The 27,774-nt window shown below is 35.0% G+C and overlaps 1 protein-coding gene across 3 annotated transcripts; it reads right to left on the reverse strand.

The window, feature by feature from the left end:
* On the reverse strand, positions 1-27,739 carry BCLAF1 (BCL2 associated transcription factor 1). 3 transcript variants are annotated; one of them, XM_081250542.1, is made up of 13 exons: positions 27,598-27,739; positions 21,231-21,339; positions 19,607-19,720; positions 17,851-18,759; positions 15,910-16,575; positions 15,598-15,767; positions 13,117-13,222; positions 11,928-12,012; positions 9,147-9,322; positions 7,855-8,035; positions 6,609-6,755; positions 1,042-1,254; positions 1-872 (listed from the first exon to the last, which is right to left on the reverse strand). In XM_081250542.1, the coding sequence occupies exons 3-13, from the start codon at positions 19,708-19,710 to the stop codon at positions 867-869; spliced, it is 2,763 nt and encodes a 920-aa protein (XP_081106668.1). In that variant the 5' UTR covers positions 19,711-19,720; positions 21,231-21,339; positions 27,598-27,739; the 3' UTR covers positions 1-866. The 3 variants fall into 3 exon arrangements, 2 of the variants coding, with proteins under 2 accessions (XP_081106668.1, XP_081106669.1); XM_081250543.1 differs by lacking the exon at positions 6,609-6,755; XR_014017170.1 differs by lacking the exons at positions 1-872; positions 1,042-1,254; positions 6,609-6,755 and adding an exon at positions 8,851-9,013 and having other exon boundaries at positions 7,918-8,035.
* Between the last annotated feature and the right edge of the window lie 35 nt (positions 27,740-27,774).

Raw genomic sequence — 27,774 nt, forward strand, 5'->3', positions numbered from 1 at the left:
TGTTTTTTTTTTTAAGTCTAAGACGTTCGGTAGAAAGGGAGTTTATATTTGTACTATTGCAAACCAGTTTCCTTTCTCAAACAATAGCTGATATCTAAGACCATGACTCAAACTTTCAAAGAAGAATAGAAAGAGAATATTGAATTTTTGAACTCAAATAGTAAAGGCTTCTAAGAATGGTTTGTATATAGGCCACTGCTTGTTTTCAGTTAAAAAAAAAAAATCTCATACTTTTCAATCTAACTTTTAACAGCTTGTACTTTTTTCACTATTGGCAAAGTTTCTTTTTCCTTCTTAAACATTTGCTGAGGTGTTAAACTAACTTAGTTTACCAAAATAACAACTTTTTCCATGGTACACTTCAAAAATTAGTCACCCTACAATGTAGTGTGTTTGAATTAAGGAGAATGTTAAACAGATGTATACAGTTAAAATAGTTAGTGTGGTTTCTATAAACAACTGCTATTCAGGGATTTGTATGTAGAGCTAACGTTTACTTCAGAATAAACATTAACAAACAGGGAGGGAAGAGAATCAGAACTTTCACAGAGCTGTACTTGACCATATCTTATAGACAAAGCAGAATTACAATGCATGTAACAAAAACAGTAAAAGTATTTTTTTTAAAAGTTGATAGTTACAAATATGGTACGTAACAATTTTCTACTTTATTTCAGTACAATTTTCAACATACAGTCTACTATTTTTCAGGATATTTGAAGACTTAAAACAAAATTTCTCTAGACTACTACTTGCAAACAGTAAAATTTAAGTAAAATGCTTACATTCTTATTTGAAAACAAAAATCATGTAAAAAAATGGTGGGTGCAAGTTCCGTTCTCTGTTGCAATCTCACTTCAGATTTACTATTCCTAAAAAAAAAAAGAGAGAGAGAGAGAGAGAGAAAGATTAGCAAAGATATGAAGAGTGAAAATGATCCAAAATAATCATTGTTCCTAAAAATTAAATAATTAACTAACTGGCCCAACAAACCCATACATAAGAAAATGTAAGAATCACTAACAAGTTGGAAATTTCTACCTTTTCTTCTTTGCGTCTGTCCTTCTTTTCTTCATTATTTTCCATGGTCTCTTCTTCATCTTCAACAATCCCGTCCCCTTGATATTTGTCATGAGTCCATTTTGGACTGCTACCTGATTTTTTGAAGTTAAAGCGCCCTCTGCCACGTTGAAAAGTACCACGACCTCTTCCTCTTTTGGCCCAATAATCCACACCATCATCTCTGTCATCATGCTACAGAAAGGTTAAAAACAGTCATCAATGAAACGTTTTTCTTGTAAAGATGATTATATCCCCAATCATAAGTCATGGTATAAATTGTCTGAAGATTAGGTAAATGAGATTGGTGCTGTTCCAAAACACAGAACAAAACCAATAAAACTGAATTTTTCAACAAAAACATACTCCATCATGAAAGCAAACAGTTACATCCTATTGCTTCGTAACCCAAGCATTTGAGAGCTGCCCAATATTTTTGGACAATCTCAACTGCTAAATCACTGCCAATTTTCAAAATTTTTACTTTTTTGCTTTCTGTTTTTATTTCAGTCTAAGTCCACTTATTAATATACTGTGTATAAATGATAAAATAACCGATATTTTTCCCAAAAAAATTACCTCAGTCATAAATATGCAAAGCATAAAAATATCATTACATTATCAATAATTTACTAAATAAAACAGGTGATAATTATAGTTTACATATAGCAACAGATTTTAAAAATCCTACTGAGATTTAAATCTAAATCAATGTGTATTACACATCAGTCTTCTTGGCAAGGAAATTTCACAAGCCAAATCATGATGGCATGGTCCCTAGAGTAATATCTCAACTTCTTTCTTCTTCACTAACCTAAAATAGTGCAGTTATTACAGCCCAACCTTAATTTTTCATTAGCTGCATCCAAAAACAGATGTTCCCCAAGTTACAAATTGTTCCTTTAATCAAAACATCTGCAAAATTGAAAAGTACTTGACTTTGTCGATAAGCAGAAGAGTATTACATCCCAAAGTACAAAACAAAAAGCCAAAGTTCTCCTGTAATGTAATTTAACTGCTGCCCATCTCAAACTTACTTTTAAGTTCCTACCTACAAAAATGGGAGTGACACCCCTTTATGAGACAACAGGCATAATGCAAACAATGTTGCATACACTCTACACAAGTACAATCTACATACATAAGTACAACTTATGGAATACTGATATTGATCAACTGTCCAAAAGTCACTAAAACTTTTCAAATACATAACATGAACACATTTCAAAACATGCAATGTACCGCCTTTGTGCATGTTCATGTAATACAGATCACCCTCCTGAATCACTTGAAAAGTTCACACATGTAATTAACAGACTATATGAAAAAGCCCTTACCTTCTAATAATCTAGCTTTGTCAAACCAATAAAAGATGACTAGGCAGAGGTGTGCATGACTCAAAGAATGAACTTAGGAACTATCAAAAGTGTAAATTTCATTATGTCAGAAAGTTCAGTTGTAAACCCAAAATAAACTATTTTAAAATAGTCTGCCTCTCAAAATAATATGCACACACAATTACATAATTTCAGGCTCCCTTTTGGTATTAACACAACTAACTCTACATGGCCTTTATGCTTTCTTGTTTGTGGTGTTTACACAGTATTCCATGGATTTGTAAGAAGAAGCAAACAGCCATTGAAGCCAGAGGCATGGGTGTAAATCTTAACAGAAACTGTGTGACTTTACTTCCTCATTTAAAAAAACCAGAGACAGCCTTGAAGGAACACAGACTATCTGTTACAAAGTGCCCGGCCCAGTGCCTTGACAAGCAAGCAATCAATGGTGGTGATATGATAATGTTTATATGGTGCTTATTACTCATCTAATTCTCACAACAACCCTGTAAAATACTGTTACTAACCCCATTTTAGATATAAAGAAATTGAGGCACAGAGAAATTGAGTAACTTGCCCAAGGCCACAGAGTCAATCTTTTCCACTGCCCCTTATGCCCATCATTCACAGAATACGTTTTCTAGGTATCTTGGTGACAGTAAATAGTTACCGTATGAGGTAGCTAAGAGCTGAAACAGAAAAAGCAGTGGCAAAGCCACACACTACAGTTAAACTAGCCATTACTTTTAAATATACAATCATCTGAAATTAAAGAAAACAAAAGCTCCAAGATCACACTGTGTTTTTCAGAGGGTATCCCGGCAGCTACCTAAGTGACATTTTGATGCTAAGCACACTAACTTTTTAATTTTTCTTTTCGCTGCACCAAGAGGCATGCGAGATCTTAGTTTCCTGACCAGGGATTGAACCCATGCCCCCTGCAGTAAAACCACGGAGTCCTAACCACTGGACCGCCAGGGAAGTCCCTAAGCATACTAACTCTTAATCCTCAAATTCTTACATCCAAGATTTTAGTCTTATTACAGACTAATTAAAATTAATTACTTCATAGATGACAAAGAGGATGTTAGATATTTATAATACACAGCCAACAATATGTTAACAAAGGAGGCCATACTAGAACCAAGACCTTCTGAATCCTCTGATCTCTTCTGTATAGAATGATCAAGTTTCAAAGAGTGAATTTATTAAAGCGCCAACCCAAACGTCCTTTCCCACAAGAGATCTCCTCTTCCTCAGATGACATCAACTCAACATGGAGAACTTGCCCATTTTAGTACTTTCCCACTTGCTCCAACTCTTCACATACTCTCACCTCTCCAGAGAATTTCAGGTTCTAAAGACTATTATCTTTCCTGGAATACTTATTATTGAAAACAGCACCTTATCTTTGCATAAATCAAACTTCTGAGAAGGAAAATTTCAGATTAAGAATGCAACAAATGTTACTATTGCTCAGTACTAGAGGAAAAATGAAACGAGCTTTAAGAACCTTTTGGAGCCCAAGGCATGGGTTCAAATCCTGACCCCACTCCTACTGGCCATGTACCCTTGGGTCAAGCTGCTCAACCTCTGTACCTCTGCGTTTTTCATCTATACAAGTGGAATAATGGTCCTACCTCAAAAGGACTTCATAAGCATGAAAATAAATTCATATATGTAAAATACTTAGAATGGTGCCTACCATAGTATATGCTCAATAAATGCTATCCATTATTTTTTCTAAGTGTTAAATGTTTCATTACTCTAGACAAAATTTCCATGTTTGTCAAAACCTAGGGGAATCTGTAATTTTCAACTTCATTTGGTCTCAAATTTTTTAAAATACTTCTATTCTCAACACTAGCTGTCTGAAAAGTCAGACCTATTCAGACTACGCAAAATATTTTAAATTTAAATTCCCAGGTAAAAACCAGAGTTGTCATTCCAATAGCTCATTAACTAAGAACAAAAATAGTTAATTTTGGAAACTGATTTATAAGAAAAAATGTGATGTGTTAACTTCTAGTGAGCATTAGTCTGTGACAAATGCACGTTTATGTCTATATTTATATAAAAATGGAGGTTTTAAGACACAACCCAGAAAAGCAACATATAAAATGTTAAATAACACTCTTCTTAATTAGTATAACTGACACCTAGCTATATGACAATAAAAAATAATTATGTCCCAATTTAAGATTAAAAACTATGATACTGGAGACTGAAAGAACACCATAGAAAAATGAAGGTCTGGCCTAAATTAAATATTCGTAAAATGTTTAAGGGTGCTAAGCAATTACTATCTACTTGTTCACCTCTCATTTCCCTGTTAACTTTTTGTCCTTTCACATTTGCTCTATTTGTCTGGCATTTTTACAATCACTCACTCCTCACTGCACCTTTGCAAGGTTGGCCTTTTAATCTCTTCTGACTGGATGATCTTACTGTGGCTTTGTGACTGCATGATGGCTTCTAGACTTTCTTCTCTCTCCATCTGCATGAGCAACTGCCTATTGCACATTTCCATTTAATTTCTGCCCAGCACTTCAATAACAGAACTTACTCTTCACCTCAAATTAGCTGCTTTCCCCTTTATTCCCTATCTTTGAGAGATTCCATCTTCTCACTACCAACACCCAACTAGTGGCTCCCTGAATAAGCCTTCATAAATGTTCTTTAAACTTTTCTCAAACCTATAGCCCCTTAGTTCAAACAATTATTTCCCAGATCTGTTTGTCACAACCATGATTTTCCAAACTCTGCTTAATTAACATCCAAATTTATTAAAGTATTATGGCCTTCCAAAATTTGGCTCCCGCTTTTTCTTAATTTTCCCAAACTTACACCAATCATCTAGCCATCTGAGTATTGGAGTTCTCTATTTAAGGATGTTTCACTCCTGCTTCCTTACAGTACACCTGCTCATCTTTTAAGCTCAAGATTCAATCCAAAATCATCTACGAAGTCTCTCCTAATCAGTATCTCCTTTGCAATAATCCACCATACGTATTCAGAATGTTCTCCATTACTAGGTCTCGTAAGCCAAGAACTGAAATCATATTTATCTTTCCATCTACAGCATAAACAGCAGTCTATTCATAAATTCTTAAATCGAAAAGGAGATAGGTCTTTTAAACTTTTCTGTAATGGAATAAAATGCCTTTCACTTTCCAGACTGTCAACTCAAGCATAAATTTCTCCTCACATGAGCATATGCTGTGTAAACATTATGCTTAACTTTTTCAGACTCTTGGTCATTAAAGTACCCCAAACAGAGGCAAATGGAAATTAACTTTTGAAACAGCTACAATGCCCATTCTTCAAACAAAATATAGATCTACTTCAGAATACAGCTCTATAACTCTAATTTAGCTGACGGCATGGACATTCAGGTTTATTCAAATATATTCATAAAAAGCCAAATGAAAGATACATTTCTATATAATCCAGTACTATTTTCCTCCTTGCTTCGACAAAACAGTTAGTCTTCAGAAATAGTCTCTAAAACATGACTTCCCTGAGAAGCTATGACAAAAATGAGTATTCTGGTAATAGTTTTTGGTATTTTCTCAAGTTTCTATAATACAGGAAAAGACCCTCTTCTCCCATGCCAAAGTGCAGAAAATTTCCATCATTACCTAGAGAATCTTTTAGGACCCACCTCCTCTGGCTTCATCCCTTATAAAACTACTTCAGAGAGAAGAGCATCACAAGGAAGCACTAAATTAATGTGTATCTAGCAACTTTTCCATAATGTAATTTTTCATCTTCCTATTACTCCAATAAAAGTTAACAGCCTCCTGAGAACCTTAATTACATGTACTGTGAAAGAATTCTTCTTGTCTTTCAATTAAACAAATAGCTGCGATGATGAAAAGTAAATCTTAATTAGAAGCTTCTACAACTTTTACCGTCTTATAGACAGATACGAAATAAGTTACTGTTCTCCTCTGAATGTGGCTATCAAATCAGGTATATTTTTACTTTACCCTGATCAGCCCATAGGTGATATCAATAAAGTATAAACAGGACTAAAGGGACCCACATTTTCAAAACTTCAAAATCATCTGGGTAATGATTTATTTTAAAAGTTTCCTATATGATGGTAAAATCTTCTCATAGTAGTGGATACCTGTACTCAAAATGTATTCACCCAGTATGCTTTGAAAATTAATGCAAACCAAATAAACAGAGATTTCTAACACCCACCAAGAAGTACTTCTTGCTCTTTGGGGTATATTCTGGATCCCATTCCTCTTCCTTCGGTCTCTTTTGAAAAGTAGTATTTGAGTTGTTTGGACCAGTATTTGTCCCAGCAAAAACTCCTCTGGCTCTTCCTCTGCCTCTAATTCGAAACTGATTAACATTAACAAAGTCGTTTAGTAATGAAATCAAGAGGTATTAAGTTACATGCAAACTCTAATTTTACTGCAGTAACAAAAAACATTCCCTAATTTCTTTCCTAAATCTCAACTTCATGGCCACTGAGGCCAGTAAGGAGGCAAAAAATTCTGCCTACTGAAAGCTGAGTAGGTTAAGAGGAAATGCAGTCAACCTAATTAGTTGACAGTGCAGTCAGAATACTGCACTTTCAAGGCCTGAACTAAAATTTTTAAATAATCAAGTTGGTTTGTTTCCCTTCTACTAGCCAAGAGTTGTCTAATTCCTAACACTAACATCCCAAGTGTTCAACTACACCTATCACCATACAGGCAAAGCTCTTCTCTTTCCCAAATGATCTAATTAGTGAACCCCACTAATAACCAACTGGATACCTGCTCAAGGTAGGAATCTGAATCTAGAAATTAAAGAGTCAAGAAGATGCACTACTATGAAGTCATTAAATTAACAATTGTAACAAATTTATGGAAACATGGGAATAATGCATATGCTATGTAGAATAAAAAGATTTGATACACGGATAAACAAGAACTTGAAGAAAATAGGCAAAAATGAAAATAGTTGTCAATAAAGAGATGAACATATGGATTTTTTTTGTTTGTTTCAAGACATTTTTTTCAAGAACTAAGTGATTAAAGAAATGGATCTCAATCATTAACTTTGCTTGACTCTTGGGTCTCTAAGCACTATGTACAGTTACTGATTCCAATGTTAAGGAAAGTTATCTAGTTTATACAGATGCTTCTAAATCTCAAAATGGCATTTTACAGATGCTTCTAAATCTCAAAATGGCATTTTATTTTTTTTAAATCAGGCAAAAACATTTACTTTTTACTTTATATACAAAGAAAGCATCATCCCAGCTCCAGCCCTTCCTCACTCCCCCTAAATGGCATTTCTTAATGACGATATATCAAAAACCATTTTATTTTTCAAGCCTATAGGAGTAATGACTCACACAACAGACAATGTCTAAAACATATTTTACTTTCCTTATGTATAGTACTCTTAGGTAAAGTTCTACCAAATGATCAAAGATAATTTTATTACTTACAAAGGTTCCTCGTGGTCGGCTAACTCCTCCAAAGCCTGAGTATTCTTTCAGTTCATGGTGAGTTTTAAATTCTTCTTCTCTTTCCTTCTTACTCTCCTTTTCTTCTCGAGAACTGGGAGAAGAAGGTGATGCTGAAGAGGATGAAGATCGAGAATGATCTTGCTCTCTACTTTTATGTTTACTGCAAAATAAAGCAAACAAAAAATGTGTGCTATTTTTTAAAAAAATAAAAAGACCCTGTTGAATCTTATAATAAGAGGGATATTTTTCAAGTCAAAAAAACTATCCCCTATTAAAATTATTATGCAACTAAAATGATTGGGTGTTAAACTCTGACATAGTCTGTTTCCATTCTCCTTCAATATTCGTTTTACATCACTACTGAAAAACATGGTATGACATGCCAGTTAGAAACTAGCAGTCTGGCAACTTCAAGAATAAGGTTCAGTTCTTCAATATTTTTAACTTATTTTTATTTTAAGGAAAGGAAGAGAAGAGTAGGAAAAAGTAAGAATGGTCTTAAGGCCATGTTTCAAAATGAATGCAGTTTGTACACCCTGGGTGAGAACAGTTGATATCGTTTAGGCCATAACTCCGTTATTGAAATAAAAAGCATATGACATTACAAATACCAGTCATAAATTAAAAAACACAAGTAAAATCCACCATTTACCTAATGAATAGCAAGGAAAACAATTATCTATAATACTTCTTAGTATTCCTATTATTTATTTGACTCTATGATGATCAATTTGACAGGATTCTAACGCAACACCCGAAAAGGTCATACCTGAGGTAACTCTTACCACTTCTAACAGTATCCATGGAAACATTACTTTGAAAGGCTAATACACATTGCTATTTCAAAAAAACTAGTCCTTCCTCCCCCCCATCTCTCCCATGTTAAACCACTAGACATCAGTTTAAAATTCTTGTACTCTGGGTGTTATGAGTTGAAAAAGTGCGGAATCAAGCATAACGAACCAAAGTTCTTACACAAACTGTTTCTAGAAATGCACTGCATTGAAGTCCAACCTCCTGATGTAGCCTGGATAATAGGACACATTAATTTGTCATTTTTTTTTTCAGTGTTAGCTTGCTATTCCAAAGTTTTTGTCCTCATCCACCATAAGCCGTGTAAAAGACAAATATATTTTTGCTGTAAAACAAATAATTTTAATTGTTTAAATTTAAACATTCGATTACACAGTCAAAATTGAAAGCAATTAAGCTGACAATTATTAAAGGCTAATTAGAAGCTAAAACCTAACTCAGACAGTTTTAACAATTACCTGTCATCTTTGTAAGATTTGTACTCCTTGTAATCTTTTGGAGTTTTTTCCTGCTTTCTTGATCCACTGGATTCCCTGGAGCCCTTGGAATCCCCCCGTTCTTTACTTCTTTCTTTTCTCCGACGATCAATGTCATGCCGAAGATCAGCAGAATCACACCTTAATTTTTTATCTCCCTATAAAAGACAGATGTAAAATACAGATTTCAGGGAAACTATAGGGACAAAAATACATATATATGTGCATGTATGTATGTGTATGTGTGTGTGTGTGTGTGTGTATATATACACACACAACCAAATTTTATGCCAGTTTCTAAGTTGGCATTTTAGTATCAGAAAAGAATGAGTAACATACTACTTCCATACTTAGTTTTTGTTTAAAAATGTAGTTGATGTTTTCACTAAACATTTGTGTACACAGGTATAATGGGACTGGGAAAATTATTAAAAGGTAATAATCTTGAAAATGTCATAGGTTTTTGTTCAAAGCAATCCATAATAAACTTTCATACAGTAAAATGGTAATTATTTTTCCACTCAGCACATCCTCATTATCATCCCTCATCCTTCAAAATGGTTTTTTATATAGTTTAACAATGATAGAGGTTATACTCAGTTGTGGGTGTAGCCATCTGCCTATAAAGTAAATGGATCTTAAAGTAATGGTTCTCATTATTTAAGCCTCGTTGTCATCAAGCTCTTCCCATATAAGTTGACCAACCCACTAAAAACCACTTCAAAAGTTAAGTATTCTGTAATTTCCATAACATGCAAGCATAATATCATTAATGAAACCAACTGAGGTTGAACAAGGGTAGAAACAAAGCCAGAAAGATATTATTCCCAATCCTGTACTCAGTATCTGGGCCATATACTGCCCTTTCTCAATTCAGGTATTGCAACAGACATTAGTTTAACTGGGTCACAATTCACCACCTCCTTCTTGTTCCATTGCTTTTTCAAATACTATATAATTTAGGAAGATGGAAAGAAGCATCTAGGAATGAAGAAAAATTATACATCAGTAAGATGCTAAGCAATGTGGACATCCTTGCTAGTATTCAACAATAAGAAGTACTTACTCTGGGAAGTCTAGCTATAATGTTCATAAACATTCATAAAACTATAAATATCTCTCCAAATGATACCAACTACTCACCTATTTGCTCCCACTGTAACAAGAAAAATCTAATCAAGAGCAAAAACCTTCCTATTCACCTAGTAATACATTATTACCAAGTCCACAAGTAACAAGATAATATAAGTGAAAGTATTTTGTAAAGGCCGAACTATATATATATACACACACACACATATATATACACATACATACATACACACACACATATATAAACTACATAGTACTACATATATGTTAATTGTTCACTCAGGAAGATAAAGGATAAAAAGCAATGTCATATCCTCTTGTCCTTCCATTAGTTATCACTATTTTCTCTCCTCTCGATCAAAATCAGTCTGAGTTGCAAAAGGGAAGGGATATGGGAACAGATGTGTATGTGTAACTGATTCACTTTGTTATAAAGCAGAAACTAATTAAAAAAAATCAGTCTGAGTTAACGAAGAGAGAAGGAAAATACTCACTCTGTCAGAGTACAAGAATAGACTAAATTGTGGGCAAAACAAAATTAACCAATATTGAACCCAAGGTATTGAAAGTAAAAGCCAAAATTAGCATTCAATTCTCAGAATCTGGTTTTCCAAGATTAATGTGCCCCATGCAAAGAAACCACTTTCTTCCTAAGCTCTAAATTTCTTATCTAATGAATTAATAGCATGCCTAATTAAAATGGTTATATACAACCATTAATAACAGCTTCTAGTAATAAAAATGCCAATGTTTTCATAACAGCCCAATTATTCAACTCTGCAAAACAGATGTATTCTCACTCTTCCTATTAGAAAACCAATGTCCAAGAAGCTAATTACTTTCCTCATATCACAGAGACAGTACTCGGTGATAGCCAGAATTGGAACCAAACAATACGCTTCCAAGTTCCCTAGCCTTTTCACTACAACAGACAGTCGCTCCCGTTTAACCTTGCTCCACACTGCAACTAGACTTTTAAGGACTGTCATATAATCTACCTAGAAAATGTCAATTCCAAATTATCAATTAATCAGAGTCCCTTAACGACTGAATTCCATACTCAGAGTCCCCTGACCCCAACACCAGTAATTCCAGTCATTCAGACTCCTTTCTCAAGTTTAAAAGCATTCTTCCCCCAATCCACAAAAACTGTAACACAGTTTTTGTTCCAAATGTTCATTTGTAAACCAGTTCTTAGAATGCTTATTTCTTAGTCCAGATCAAAAATGCCCAGTAGCATGGAGATTACTTCTTGTTCTCTCTGTGAAGAGCCTAGAGATATTAATTTAGGCACACATAAATCAAGGAATATTTATTCTGGCTCATCCATTTCACCTCTAACAGAAACCCTAATATAATTTGTATCTTTGCTTTTATAATTTTCCTTTGTCTACTCGTTGATCCTTTACCCTTTTCTTAGAACTAGTTTCTTCCTTTCAGTAGCATTTTAAAAAATTATTCTTGGTTTAACTTAGATATATAGTACAAGTGTCAGCTTTATTTCTTCTAGGAAAATACACTATGTACACTACCATAAATATATACATAATGTATTTACAAGTTACAGATGATATCCATAAACATTTTGCCTAAACAAACTATGCTTATTAGTACAATATCATTAAGCTGAAGTTAAAGTGAGGAAAAAAAAAAGGTCCATTCAAAACATACCTTTTGATTTTCTTCTTTAAAAACTCTCTCTTCCCCTGCTAAACGGGTGTGCTTCCTCAGGGCACTTGGAGAGATGTCAATTCTCCTTAATGTAAAATAAAGTCTATTTGTAGTCACATTAACTTTATGGTTCCACAAATTCCTAAAATTGTCCATTTTTGTAAAGGAAATACTAGACAGTTGTTTCTCTCCCAGTTGTCTAATTTAGCACAGCAAGATTATTAATCTAATTCCTACTAGATAATTAAGAAATAAAAATTATATTAAAAATGAATTAAAATGCTTCAACCGAATTTTTATATATAAATGAAGCCTGACCTTTTAAGATATCAAGCTTACTTTAACCACCAAAAAAAAGTAAAACATGTTTTGATTAAATTGGATATTATCATTTTAAGTGTTAATCATCATACAATTATAATACACTGTGTATCAATGAATATACAAATAGGATTATTTGTTCTTAAGTATCTCCAATATTTTTACAGATTCAGTAGATCTTTCGTTTTATTCTGTGCCTCTCCTTGCCTTTTCAAGCTAGTGTCAGTTTCATCTTCTCAGTGCCTCTTCAGCAGTGACCACCAAAAAAAACCATACCTACTTTGTATTAAGCACCGAATTAGATACTTTATAATCAATACTAATTGTCACCACCACCCTGCAAAACAGGCACTGCTATTCTTGTTTGTAGATAGGAAAAACTAATGTTAAATACCTTTTTTATCACAACGCAATTAAGTGAGAGAGCAAGGACTGGAACATAACCAACCGTCTGACTTCAACATTCACGATCTTTTCATGAAAAACAATTCTACCTTTCACCAAGCATTTTAATTTTACAAACTTACTGGAAGTAAATGGAATTCAAGGGTTACTTACTCTAGGCATCCAACCCCCTCCCAACATACAAATGTGGTAACTATTTAATTCCATACTGGCAAGTGATAAGAATTAGTATTTTAAGTTCTAACAACCAGTTTAAACCAAATAAAACTGAAAATTAAGAAGAAACAGTAAATTACAAACTTTTCAAGATTGGAAATATATTTATTCAAGCTATAAAATCAAAGTTCGTTTGTGTCATGACATCCATGTAGTTCCATATATCTTGTCTAAAGTTCCAACAGAAACTTGTTTAAACAGTGTCTTCCTATCAAAACAACATTTTTACATGCCCAGTATACATTACCTGTGTATCTCAGGGCTCTTTTGCCGGGCACTATGTTCTTCAGTGGCTTTCTGATACGAAGTGAACCTCTCGTTTAGGGTCACTGGAGCTGATTTGAAGTATTGCTCTGTTGATTTAGGAGAAACACTGCCCAGTTAGTTATCTTTACTTTAAGAGGGGTTTTCATTTGTGACAGAAGGGCATGTAGCAGGTGAAAAGAAAATAAAAATACTCAAGAAACCTAGCAGAAGAGAACCAAGGGTTACAAAGAACTCCTACCCTGTCCCTTGTAACTTCTTGTACCTCAACAGGTAACTGATGCAAAGTTCCTCACAGGTCCCTGTCAATATTGCATAAAGTCCAAGAACAATAAATATGTTAAATTGAGTCTCTAATTCCATTTCAATAATGCACTACACTTCCTCAAACAGAAAAAGGAACAATATGTGAATGTCCTTAAGCCTTGCCAATATGAACCAATGAAGTTAACTTCAAGTAATCATTTGCAGAAAACAAAAAATGCTACGATAACTACACAGCTAGTTTTAGTAAGCTAATCAAAGTATTTCAGCAAGAACTATGTTGACAACAAAATCTGGATTTAAGAAAAAACTGAATACTGCCATTTCAATTGGAAAAATATTTTTTAAATCAATTAACACTCACTGATTACTCCAGAACTCTGGCATCTTGGCAAACCTGACAGCACATTTGATATTACTGTCTTGTCTTTCTTTTTAACAACTTTAAAATTAGTAATAGCAATACTGATTAGTTTTTAAACCATTTCAAAATATGCTGTAGATGTAATATAGAAAGACGTATAAAGTCATGAAATGTTACATTATGAAGCAAGCTATCTGCTTAACAGGTCAACATACATCTGTGTCAACTTACCGCCCAATATCCAGCACATGTCTCATAACCAATCATTAAAACTTGAAACGGCCACTACAAGGGTAGTGCCTCAATCATAATTCCATGAAACCCAGGAATTTGAGCTAGCAACTCAGTTTTTATGCCATTTTTGCCAGGAAGACAGAAGATTCAACTTTGCCTGTATCTTTCAACAGCTATTTTACTTTGAAACATGGATTTGCCATTTCAAAACATATTCCAGGACCTAGTTACAATGAAAAAGAAAACATCACTGGGCATTTTCAGCTCTATGCTAAGTAAGAGCTGTTCAGATCGGTTGCACAATACGAATAATGAAACATAACTACAGTTCTTTAAAAAAAAAAAAAAAAAAAAAAAAGGAAAACGAAAAAGGAAAAATTTTATCAAAACCTGATCTCAAAATTCACCAATAAATTGTAAAATGTGGAGACAGGTCAAAAAAAGGTGAAAAAAGAAAAAATGTTAACGTTTCATATTCTATGCACCACAGTAATATGGTCATAAACTGGTTCACAAACCTAGTTATAGCCAAATAACAAAACTCTTTTGTTACTATGTTTAAATAATTACAGTCAAAATGAAATTCATTAACTAGTCACTGTTTTGAAATATCAAATGCATAAAGAATTTGCTAAAGGCAAGTTTCAGCTATTATGAGTTGTTCTCACATCCAAAGACAAACTTTTCAGAAAACGGCTTTTCAGAGCAACAGCCATGGAGATTCCTGGGTAAGAAACTATTTCAAAGTAAACTGCCTTTCGAACACAAAACCAAAATAATAAAAACAAGATCTATTTGCCCAAAAAGTCACATGCTAAAAGCTTTGAAAATTATTAGTAACTTTGAAACTAAAACTACATACTAGTGAAAATAGAACATCACTACTCAGTTGAAATGAACACCCTTATCAACCCCAGGACCCAAAGAAATGTCATAATTATTATCCTAATCAGTCACTATTCACAGAATCACTACTTATCCAACATACTTATAAATTTCTTCAACTTTTTCCCCTTTAAAAATCCTAATAATGTTTTTTCTGGTTTATTTATCATATAAAAAAGCCAAATATTATAACAAGTTAACTAATACAAAATTAACACAGGAAATTAACACTGTTTTCCCCCACTGGTTTCAAGTTTCTTTAAAAGTTAAAAAGAAATTCTTAATAAATAATAGTAACAATACTGCCCCACTTTGTTATAAATCCATGCCAAGAGTACATTAATACAAGTCACATGCATGCAATCAAAGATAATCTGTAAGCACCCTGCACTTCAAATACAGTATGACGGTACATTTCAAAAAGACTTTTAGCATTGTATAAATCTACGTCATGTTTTATCATGATACAGATTTTTAGGATATGTTTTAATTCTATTTAGCATTTTAATCACTTTATTAAATATTAAAAATCACTTTATTAAATAGGTCTTAATGTTAACCAGACTGTTACCTCTTTCATGTAGTGTCATTTTTCCAAAAATTTAATAGTCTACATATACTTGCTAGCCCTGGGGTGCATTAATCATTACACATAGCTGTTCATTTTTTTACTTGCAAGAGAAATTTAATTCTCGATAAGAAACATACTAAACATACCTTTAACATGATGAACCAAGGACACAATGTGTTGAATAAATGACTCTGAAGTGCTTTTGCTGGCCTGTGGCAACTTAATGTGGTCAAAGATGGATCGGAATTCTTGCTCCTTCTTGACAGAATGGACAAGTGTACTAGCAAGTAGCCTGTCTTTAGTCAAGGAAGCAGGTCTGGAGCATATCGGTAACAGACACATACAAACAAAATATACCATTGGTTTGAATATGAAAATGGAAGTACATTCAGAAAATAATTAACTGGATTATTAACTAACCACCCACAGAGTATTTATTAGGTATCAGTGTGGATTACCTGTTAGAATCATCAAGAGGAACAGGTGCCATTTTGAGTTTGACTTCGGGACGATGAGAATCACTGGCTATCATTTTGATCCTAAGTGGGCTCTCCTCTCTGAAGGTAGATTTTTCTCGTGCATCCAGATTCTTGTGTAGAGGGGGACTGTAATCAAAGAGGTCTTTGAGCTTTTCAGACTTTACCTGCTCAGGTGACTGAGTTTCTTTCTTTACTGTTATTCTCTCAGAATTTTTGTCGTCTTCCTTGTGCTTATCTTTTGTAGTGCTAGACCTTTCCACTACATATCCAGTCTCTTTAAGTTTATAATTTTTTTCTTCTCTAAATCCATCACTTTCTCTATTGCCTTTCAATGAAACTTTGGACTTGTACTTGGGTCCTTCCTCCTCAGTATTCCGGTGAGATGTAGTAGCAAAATTTTTGCCCTGATCTGCAAGAACTGACTTCCTGAACTGTCTATAATCCTCTGTCTCCTCTGTGTCATCCCCTTCTGAATCATTAAACTTTTGTTTTCCAGACTCTTTATCACTGAAGTAGTCTAGAGCTTCCTGATCTTCCCATTCTCCCTCTGTCCTCCCTTTCTCTGATCCTTTCTCTTTTGGAGCCTCTTTATCCCTGGTATTACCCCTATCAAGCAGGAATACTCTAGACTCTTCATCTGTGAACCTGTGAATAAGCAAAGAAGAGGATGGTAACTCTGGATTGCATTCATTGCAGATCACTTGCATACTTAATAGTGCTTCCAATATCACAGGACCAGTAATAAGAGGAAAAAACCCTACTGAAAAGTGCTTTTTCAGATTCCACTTTTAAAAAGCATTAAAAGCATCCATACAGCTTATGTACTGAGTTTTTAAATAAACTTACATATTAGACTTCCTAAAGTTTAAAAAAAGTAAAGCCATTCTCAAAAACCTGTTCTATTTATAGTCCACAATTCTGCACTAACAAATCCAAATTTCCAGAGATCCTAGAACATACAACACAGCTTAATTTCTGAGGCTAAGAACCACTAATAAACAATATACTTATCTATTAGAATTCTACTTATGATTATACTCAAAATCTCAGACTATTTCACTTATCTAATATAAATAAGAGTTCAAAAAAGCAGACTTCAAGGGAATTAATATTAGATATTTAATAGTCTATCTGGATCACAAAATAGTTCATATATACTTTGCAGTAGAAAACGATGATTTCTGGCAATATTAAGTAGAAACTATGTATCAGTTCAATAAGAAAATTAATTTTAGATTGTACAGCACTAAACCATAAACAGCATGCTTGCAGTATTCCCTCATTTGTAAGTCAATCACACTACCTTAGCAACCCATTTTCATTAAGCTTTTTAGTAACCTTTAGCAATGCCTGAAATTAGAATTCAAACCAAGTATGTCTTTGAAATATTTCCTTGAGTAAGAAATACCGTTTATTATCTTTTCTACAGTCAGGCAGATTCATTAAAAACTGGCAGCTGGACTGTTTATAATACCACACAAGAACATGTAATATAACTGCATTATTTAGGTAGGTCACATTATAATGGTGAAGGGAACAAAATAAATGATAAAATTAATCTGTTTTTACAACATGTTAACCATTAGTTATATTGTCTTTACTGTTTTTACAACATGTTAACCATTAGTTATGCTTTATGCTACTCAATTTCTCATTTATATTCTCAATCCTGGACTGACTAAAAATGGATAAAATGAGAAGGAGGAATATGAATTAGCTTCATAAGCATTTATTAGAACACTTCACTTCCAAAGTTAACAAGATACAAGTAAAAACAACTTGGAATTATCTTATAAAGAAGGAAGTCATGAGTAAAAATAGCTAAATACACATCACAATGCAATTTTTAGCCTTAAAATCCAAAAAGAATTCAAAGAACAGAAGTATTAATATTATAATCTAAATTCTCTTAGTTCTTACCTTTTTAAGAATTTTCCCGTCTTTGCAGTTTCCTGATCTCCACCATCAGGATAAAATGAGGAACGTCCCCTAGCCTCATCTCTTGGAGCATTCTGTGGTGTGATTGTCTTTGCAGGGCTTCTTCGTGAAGGGATGTGATGAATTGGACTATTCTGAGAAGGACTGTATCTACTAGACCCATTTCCAACAGAACCAGACCCAGACCTTTCAGGACTATGCTGAATGGAATGTGAATGCTGAGAGGGGGTGTTTTTTGCAGAGTGTACTGTACTGAGCATGGGGGCATCAGAGCAAGATGAACTCTGACTAGGTGGTGTAGCAATTGGTGAAGGACTATGGGGTGATCTGGGACTATTATCATACGCCGAAAGGCCAGGCCAAATATCACCAGATGTGGCTGATTTATTAAACTCATCAATAGATTCAGATGGGTCATGTTCAAATGTATCTTTCGGTTCCTCCTGTGATTTATTTTTCAAAGGACTCTCTTCTTGGGGCTCCCCTTCAGCTTTTTTGGTTTGTTTTTCCTGAGACCCTCGTCTTTTAGAAACAGGAGACTTGCTATACGGGGACGAGGAACGAGAAGAGGATGATCTTGGAGACCTAGATGATCTATATGACCGGCGAGATCTGCTTCGGGATCTTTGAGAAGACACGGATCTTCTTTTTGGACTCCTGGACCGTGACCGACCTCGTCTAGGACTCCTGGAGTGTCTTCTATTCCAAACGGGTCTATATCCACCGCGGTGATATCTACCTCCTCCTCCTTGGTAATACCCTCTACCCCTTCCTCTATACCCATAAGGTCGTCTCATTCCTCTATTATTTCTGTAATCTCGGCGATAATCTCTAGAATACATGCGATCTCTACTACGAGATCTTGAATATGTCCTGGAACGAGACCTAGAACTAAAAATGAAATAAATATCAATGCAAGAAAAATAAACTGTTACATCCTACAATCCCAAATACTTCTGGTTGAATATAACATGTAAATAAAGTATCAAAGCCAAAAATGTATTTTTTAAAAGCCCTCATTTATACAAAAGTAAAAGTTTACTGTTTTCAATGAAGAAAATCTCAATTCTAAGGTAAATATTGAGAAAATAAAGGACTTAGGAATGAAGGCACAGAAAACGGGAAAAAATTGACAACCAACAATAGGACACACTAACAAATTACAGTACCTTTATGCAGGCACTTAAAGTGATAGTGTTAAAAGAAAATGTAATGCCATGGAAGAATATTCACCAGTGAAATACCATTGGCTAAATGCATGCATAATAAAAAGTTAGGCCTAGAAAAATAGTACAGGAAAATCATAAACAAGTATTAATTCGTAATGAAATTATGGTCACTTTTATTTTCAACTTGTGGTCTCTATCTTCTATGTTAAGTATGTATTACTACTTAAAGACAACCAGAGTTTATCATTTTTAAACAATAAACCTATTGAGACCTCAGAGTCAGAAATGAGAAACTATGAAACAGTATGCAAAGACTGCTTACTGCCAAATAATTCTTACATTATCCAATTCATCTATTAACATTACAGCAGTTCCCACTTATCTGCAGGAAATACATTCCAAGACCGCCAGTGAACTAACTCTAAAACAAGGATAACAATAGATCCATTCACAGGGTTCTTTGAGAATAAAACATGTTAATGAATGTAGCACTCTGTGTAAGCACTTCATAAGTATTAGCTGATATGATTATTATCATTATTTAAGGAATTAAAAGCACAGTAATTCACCTGTATCTCTTCTTTCTTGAGTGTGATCTTGATCTTGATCTTGAACTAGACTGTGATCTAGACTTTGATCTTGAAGAGTGTGATCTAGAATTGGAGCGACCCATTTCTTTTCTCCTAGTCAAATGAGAGAGCGAAAAAGGTTAAAATCAAAATACAAGTGAAGAAGTTTCAATTATTTAACTCATTTTCAGATACAAATTGAATTTACAAGACGTAAGTTTCTCAAAGGATATTACTCATCATTATTCATGAGTACTAAGACAGTCAATTATCCCTGACTAAAACTGTATTTTCACCTACATGACAGGTACTGTATAGTGAAGACACAACAGAAGATTTCTATGGACTGCCCCACCTACGTGCCTCAATCCAAAAAGGCAGCAGCTGCAGAAGCCAGAAAGAGCAATATCAGACTACAGCAGCATGTTAGATGTTATTCCATGCCCAATACAAATGCCTACCTCTCCTGTAAAAAAGATAAATAACATCAGAGTATTACAGATAACGAACCTGAAAAAAAGAAAATACAAGTGGCGTAATACTAAAAAATATAGAATAAACCTACCCGACTGCCATCATAAGTGCTTTATGGCCTTGAAATGGGACTAAATTGACCACTCCATGTATACAATACTGCTTGGAATGGTGATGGATAGTCTCCTAGTAGAATAAAGGTCACTAAGTCTGAACAGCTGGAGCCATGGCTCTGCTTTCAATAGTCATGACTGCAGAATAAAAATGGACTTATGTGTCAATGCCTAGTTCACCCTGTAGCCTTCTGGTGAGAAGATGAAAAAGGATAAAAGATGAATAAACTGAAGAGATTGCTGCAAGAAAGAGATAATTTGGAACTACAAGAAAAAGAGACCTTGGGCACTAGTATTCTAACTTTTCTAAACACCACCTAGTATCTAATACAATAATCAGACCTCACAGAAATCAGTTAACAGGACTAAATGATTTATAAGATCTACTCTTCACAAAGTTAAACATATACATATGTCTCCCAACTTTATTCCTGCTACACTATTTCCAAATTTCCACTAACTTATACAAAATAAGTAATTTTTCCCATAAAAATCAACCCACTAAACTTTCTTAATAGCCTGCAATTGCCATATATTTAAACCATTTCTCCTACCACCAAAATGTTTTAAGGCACTTATTTGACCTACCTAGACTTTGCTCAGTATTATGAAATAGTATTTGAAAGTACTAAGATGAGCTGAATTATAGAGGAGACAATGATGTCTGCACACTTCCTCACCCAAAAACCACATAAATGACAAATTCAAGGGGTGTCAAATATTTATTTTAAAACAAAACATATCTATCTTCAAAGAGACAAATACCAGCTTTGTCTTTTCTGACTCTTAATTCCAAGTAAGTTAGGAAATACATAAAGACAGTACTCTCCTCAGAATTGTAGTGAGGATTAAACAAGTTGATACATGTAATACACTTAATACAATGCTTAGCACATAATAAGCAATCAACTTTAATTACCTTAACACCCACATAAGGGGAAAAAGGCTAAGTTACAGAACTCCTCTTGCATGCATAAAGGAAAGTAGTTAAATAAGCAGAGTTATTTTGTCTTGTTTTATTTTTAAGTAACTTTTACCTTGGATTTTATGCCGGGTCAAGCAGTCAAGTGAATTGAAGTCTTTGAGATACTGTAAAATTCTTCCTGGAGAGAATGTTCTGAGAAATTAAATTCTAAATTCAAACTCCTAGCAAAGATAAAAAAAATATGAATTTGAATTATGGTAAATTAAAAATCCACTATTTACAAGGCATCACACTCAACACTGCTATAAAAGACTCTTAATAAAGGCACTAAATATTTCAGGGAATGGGAAACTGATTCAGGAAAGAAATTTTTAACCACAAAAGCTTAAAGGAACTTAACTTGTTTTGTTTCAATCAGAACGCAGCAGTGCATTATGAAACTGAAGCATCTTTAATTCAAACACCTGAATTCTAATTTTAGCAATTTGGGCTTTAGAAAACAGAAGCTATGCTGTCATCCTATCAGAAAATTCCAAAGTGGCTGGCATAAGTGGCCATCTTGGTATATCAAAACATGTCGTGTATCTATAGTTAGTATTCATAACGCTACAGTTTGTAACTTAACTACAATATGAGTTTATTTTAGTGCTCTGCTATTTATCTTATTCTCTCCTGGTCACTTCCTTTCATACAGTGTGGTTTCATTTGAAGCTGGTTTTTTAAATTCGTGTAACAGCCATCACAGTAATTCTAATTTTGGGCTTAAAAGCATTTTGATACATGTACAGATATTCCAATAAAAGAACAGCCAGTAGATGAAACAAATATCTATTGGAAGCCAATGCTCTTCCTAATTTACCATTCCTATGCAAATAAATTTAAATTCTGCACAGACTATTAAGCAGTTTCAGTATTTACTGAAAAACTTAGCCTAATGAATAACATTCAGTGGTTATCAATTATGTGCAAAGAACAGTCAAAAAAACACTAGGGGAGCAGAAATGTAACATTGTACATGCCTATACTCAAGGAATTCATAAACCAGCCTGAATGAAAAAAAAAACATTAATATGAAAATCTGTGAATCTTACCAAGTTATCAATCCAATGAAAAATGTAATAACAATGAAAATACAAAGTAGAAGAAATTAAAATTAAATTGGTAAATCAAGAATATGTCCCCTAAATACCCATGGCCCTACAGCTGAGGGGATTAAGAGATCTGAGCTTTCAGATAGGAAGGAGGAGTAGGAACTTAGCAATTAAGGGAAATACACCAAAATAAAAATTAGCAAAAACAAAAGGTCAGGGATACAGAAACAAAAAGATTTCTGAAGTCCTTGCATGTTTAGTTTTAAAAATATCAAATCCCCCAAGTGGGCAGAGGAAAACTCTCATCATCTAAATTGGTGCGTTGTTATGAAACTTTATACTGACCTAGAAGTCCAATACTACTGATTCACTGCTGGAAGTGATACAAGGCTCATTTTAGCTAACATTTCCCCCAAACGATTCTAAAAGGCTAATTTTAATTTCTATATATCCAGAGAAGAACCAACTGCCAAATCTCTCTTTACTCCAAGTGATGATTTTCTGAAGTTCCAAGAAAATATACACTAGAAATAGCAGTGAGGAAGGAGGGGCTGTAGGCTGTTAGACTCGTAGATTAGATATACATTCTTGTTCACAATCTATGAATATATTCTCAAATATCCATACCAAGAACTCAATGATCGTATATAAAATATCACACAATATACTTAATAATATATAATGTAGATTATATTTAACATTTAATAATATATTAGTAATATTTAAGATAGTACAAAGACTGTAATCTGCTCCATTTTTTTAATGAAATCTATGTACAAAGCACTGTGCTAAATATTATGGGAGACGTAACTGTAAAAGGTCCCTGCCCTCCCAAAAACAACTAAAGAGGAACAGAAATCAACAAATTACAGCAAATTTAACTACCAACCATGTGCCCAGAACTGTGCTAGGTGACTTTAAATAAAATCACCTGATTTAATCCTCATAATCTTATAAACTACATATTTAACCCCATCTTTCAGATGAATTTAAGCTTTCAGAATTCATATGAATTTACAACAAAGGTGCCTATCACAAGCCAGGCACAACTATTCTAGTGTAGGAAATATAACACTTTTAAGTGAGACATTAAGTTCCCTACTTTCTTGGAGCTTATGTTCAAAGCCAGGGGAAGAGAGAAAACAAAAAAGTGGTATGTCAAGAGGCGAAGAGCAGGACTACTACGGTGGGTCCTTGAACCGTGTTTAAAGAGGTAACAGTTAAGCTAAAGACAAGCATTGCAAAGACCCAAGAAAAGAAAAGCATTCTAGGCAAAGGACACAAACGTAGCAAATTCAGGACAAAAAGACCAGTAAGAAGGTTGAGGCGCTGTGATCAAGGAGAGGATATAAGATAAAACAGGAGAGACAGGAAAGGAGCAAATCAAATAGCATCTAGTAAGTAGGCCAGAATAAAGAGTCTAGATTTTATTCTAACTGTAATGGGAAGGCCCTGGAAAGTCTGATCAGGGAAGTCACACCATATGATTTAAGATGGCTGCTGGGAAGAGCATGAACAACTTGGAAAGAAGAACAGGGAGACAAACTACAAGGTTGAAGTTCAATATAATGGTTGCCTGGATAAAGTGGTAGCAATAAAGAAAGAAAAAAGAGGCAAATCCAGAATCTGGCTTGGAAGTACATAGAGTCAACAGTACTTCTCACAGATTGTTAGTGGTATGAAGCACAGGGAATTGAAAAAAAAAGAAAATGAAAAATCAATGGTGCTCCTGAATTCTAAGTTTTGGGCTCAAGTATCTGGAAGAAGTGTAAATTTGGGGGCAAAAACAGGAGATTTGTTTGCCCTTTTAGGCTGCCCATGGTCACAGACTGTAAAAAGTTAATCCAGAATTTGACCAAGATCTCCTGTGCTCTCTCCGATACCCTGACAGGTGGCTGATGTGGCCATAACCTACATATATAATTCAAAATGTCAAATCAATCTTCCCTCTATTCTAAACAAGATCACTTACTAACACCCTGTAAAAAGAGATAGAGAATAAAGTGCTTCATGCACCTTTATCCAAATGATTCACCAACCAGTGAAGAACAAAAGAGAATGAGTCAGGCTTTATTTTTTTAAATAAAGTTCTTAAAGAGTTCCCTGGTGGCCTAGTGGTTAGGATTATGGGCTTTCACTAATGTGGCCCAGTTCAATCCCTGGTCAGAGATCCCTCAAGCCATGCAGCAGGTCCAAAAATAGATAAAGTTCTTAAATATCTTAACAGAGCTTATCGTTTATGGAATAATACATAATGATCAGCTAGAACACAAGTGATGGAAAGAGCAAAGACAACTGGGCTCAACAAAATACACAAGTTGAAGCTCCTCCAGAAGAGATTCTTTAGGTTACCCTATCAAGCATACTTGAGCCGTCTTAATTTTAGCATACTCAGGGAATTTGGGCTCCAGATTTTTGTAAACAAATTATTGCTATTCACATCTTTAATAATCCTAAAATTAATATCCCATGACTCTTACTCCAACTGACTAGGTTCAAAATTCTGGCTTGACCATTAACTAGCTGTCCAACACTGGACAAATTACCTTAATCTCTTCCAGCTTCAGTTTCCACATTTATAAAATAAGGTTAATTACGATACTTACTCATAGGTTTAAAATTAACAAACTGAACTACTAAATGTAAGCAACTTAAAGTTTGGCACATGGTATGCATTCAAATGTTAACTATCATTACTGGCAAACCTGGTCTGTGACAGTCTTAACTGCAGTTTATTAATTTTGCTTCAAATGATTACTATATTTAAGTTTGATATTTTTGATATGGCATTAACCAGCATTATAAAAAAGTAATTTTGCTTTAAAACCCTCCAGAAAAAATGAATTTGAAGAATGGATATATGTATAACTGAATCAGTTTGCTGTACACCTGAAACACAACACTGTTAACCACCTATATGCCAATATAATATAAAAATTTTAAAACAGAAAAAAACAAATAACATTAAAATTGGTAAATGCTGGTAATTATTTAACCTAGATAACACTTCACTATTCTCTCTACTTTGTGCTTGAAAATTTCCACAAGTAAAAGCTTTAAAAAATGATAGGTTTAGCTGCAAATTTTTTAGTTCTTTGTCCAGCTCCTTGTCAGCCTGCTTTAAAAAAAAAAAAAAAAAAGCGCACAGAACTGAGAAAAATAAAGAATACCTTCATTCTAGACCAGGGTGTGCCAATCCCTGGTTCATGCAGCCCTAAAAAGTTTTCTACCTTTTTTGGCCTCCACCTAGTATAAGGAGAAGTACTGGATCAAGTAAAATTAAACTGTTTGAAAATTCCAAAATAATACACAAATGTAGGCCTGTATTATTACTACATTAATGTTTGTAGATTGGTTTTTTCCAGCCCTGGAGACAAATAAAACATTAAATACTTAAGACTCCGACGTAATACTGATGACCATTGTTTAAGAAACTGGAGTTGAAAAATGAACAAATTCCTAACCTACAACTATAACCTAAACATTTACACTTACTACTCAGAGATAAAGTTGGACTTCCTGATTCCCTTACCTACTTCTTGTTTTAATAAATCATGTAAATTATACAGGAGAATTCAGCTAGTGGTCAACTAATGATTTTGAATGTAGCTTCTGGAAACTCCCAATCCAAAGCTCTATGTAGAACTGAAAAGACTATCTTCGTTTCTGTAAGTCGTGACTCACACAGCTAATCTAGTACAGCTAGCTGCCCACATTAAGTCATTCAATAAACTCAACTAGACCTGAGCCTACCAAGTGACAAGTTTTTACAGGTCTATTTCCAAGTACTAAAATACTATTGTCGTTCCAAGTCAAGAATCAGCTCTATCTAAAAAATTTCCTTTGCCACCATTTTAATTATCTGAATCAAGGGGGATTTCAATGTTTACCACAATGTATTAGTGAAAGTGTGGTATTTTAAAAAAAAAAGTTAACTGCCATCAGTAAACAGGCTTTAGGTTGTTCATCTAAAGTGAGTTATTTCAGACACACAATCCTTCGATTCGATTACCTACCCTAAATTGGCTAGGATCACATAATAATGCAAATATACTGGTAGCGGTTTTTCCTATGTAAAGGTTCTTTATTGTCTGACCTGCAGCCCAACCCTTCTTCTCAACTACAGTCCAATCGGAAGGAAAATTCACATTGAGAGATAAGAAATTGTTTTGCTTTTTAATACCAAAAAAATTTTAAAGGCGCTGCTGCAAAAAGATACAAGTCTGAAGCAGCTAATCTCTGTACATCATTTTTGGTCATATCTGTCTCCAACTTTAGGCTCAGTTTTTTCAATTCAAAATGCTTTATAAAAAAAAATTTTGATATCGAAAAGTGGCTGCCAGTACTGCTGCTTGATTCTGACGAGATAAACCTTAAAAGTAAATAAAGCCAACTACGGACTTAAAATGAGGGCAAAGTCCTTAACCTCAACTCAGCACTCCCCTCCATGTATACCACCAACTGTACCAACCACGGCTGCAACATTTCTAACGAGGTACAAGGGGCTGAAACTCTCGCAGAAAGGACGTGGCTTCGCGGCTACTACACAACTGCCCTTTAGGCCCGGGGGTGGCGGGGCCGTTCTTAGATCCATCGACTAAGGCCCGCTGCCCAAACTAGGAAACCGTGATTAGGCACCAACTCCTACAAGTCAAAAGTGCACTTTCGCTTCAAAGCAGAGTTACCGGGAGGCCCGATCAGATTAGCCCCGAAGAAAATTTTCCCGCAACCCCGGAGGCGATGCCGGGGTCTGAAGAGCGGAACAGGATCCTAAGACAAAGTGAGGTAACCAAAATAAGGCGTAAACCGACTGGGAGCGTGAAGCCGGGGAAAAGAAGTTCAAACGACGCGGAAAGGGGTTAGCTAACCTACCCAAGGCACTTCGCTGCACGTCAGTGATCCTATCAAAGCCCCAAAGGCCGGGAAGAAAGGTGGCGATTCCAGCGAAGGAGAGGCGAACACAAGTTGTACCTCGGGCCGCCTCAGGGGCCGTAGGCGGCGAAGGGAGGGAGGAGGAAGCGCGCGTGCGCGAAGCGAGCGTTCAGTCAGGCGCGCGCAAAGGTCCGGGCTGAGGAAATGGGGGAAGGGTTGAAGAGAGAGATCTGCGCAAGCGCATGAGAAGGCCGCGCGGTCTGGGGGTATCGAGCCAGGCTCGGAGCCGCGCGCGCGCACACCGTTCTCGCTGCTCACCCCACCCCCACCTTTTCGGGCCGTAGTGCCTCGAAAACCTGAGGGAAGCTGACCGAGAAACGCATAAATAACGGCGCAACATCTCCTGGGTTCTCCTGTCGCCGCCAACCCGCCACTACCAACAAAAGATTCAACAATATTCATTCCTCCTCGACATACACTGCCCTTTGAGTGATTTGAATGCAACGCAAGGCCTACCTGACACGCCGAAGCACGGTTCCCGGGACTTAATCTCCCTCGTAACTACACCGCGGCCATTTCCCGACTCAAGCACGGGAGGAAAACCATAGAGGTATCTTCGACGCGCTAGCTCTTCTCCGTCACTTCCGATTTGGGGCGTGGCCTCCGGTGCTGCTAAATATATGGGCAGGCCCC

Source organism: Mesoplodon bidens (genome assembly GCF_964165515.1).
Source record: "Mesoplodon bidens genome assembly, chromosome: 12".
NCBI lineage: Eukaryota > Metazoa > Chordata > Mammalia > Artiodactyla > Ziphiidae > Mesoplodon > Mesoplodon bidens.

Bases quoted from the DNA above. Each gene is read 5' to 3' on its own strand.
- BCLAF1 (XM_081250542.1), bottom strand. From the start codon at position 19,710: ATGGGTCGCTCCAATTCTAGATCACACTCTTCAAGATCAAAGTCTAGA. The intron at 16,576-17,850 runs GTAAGAACTAAG...GCTTATTCACAG, and splicing joins ACGGGAAAATTCTTAAAAAG to GTTCACAGATGAAGAGTCTA. The intron at 15,768-15,909 runs GTAATCCACACT...GATATGCTCCAG, and splicing joins CCTCTTGATGATTCTAACAG to ACCTGCTTCCTTGACTAAAG.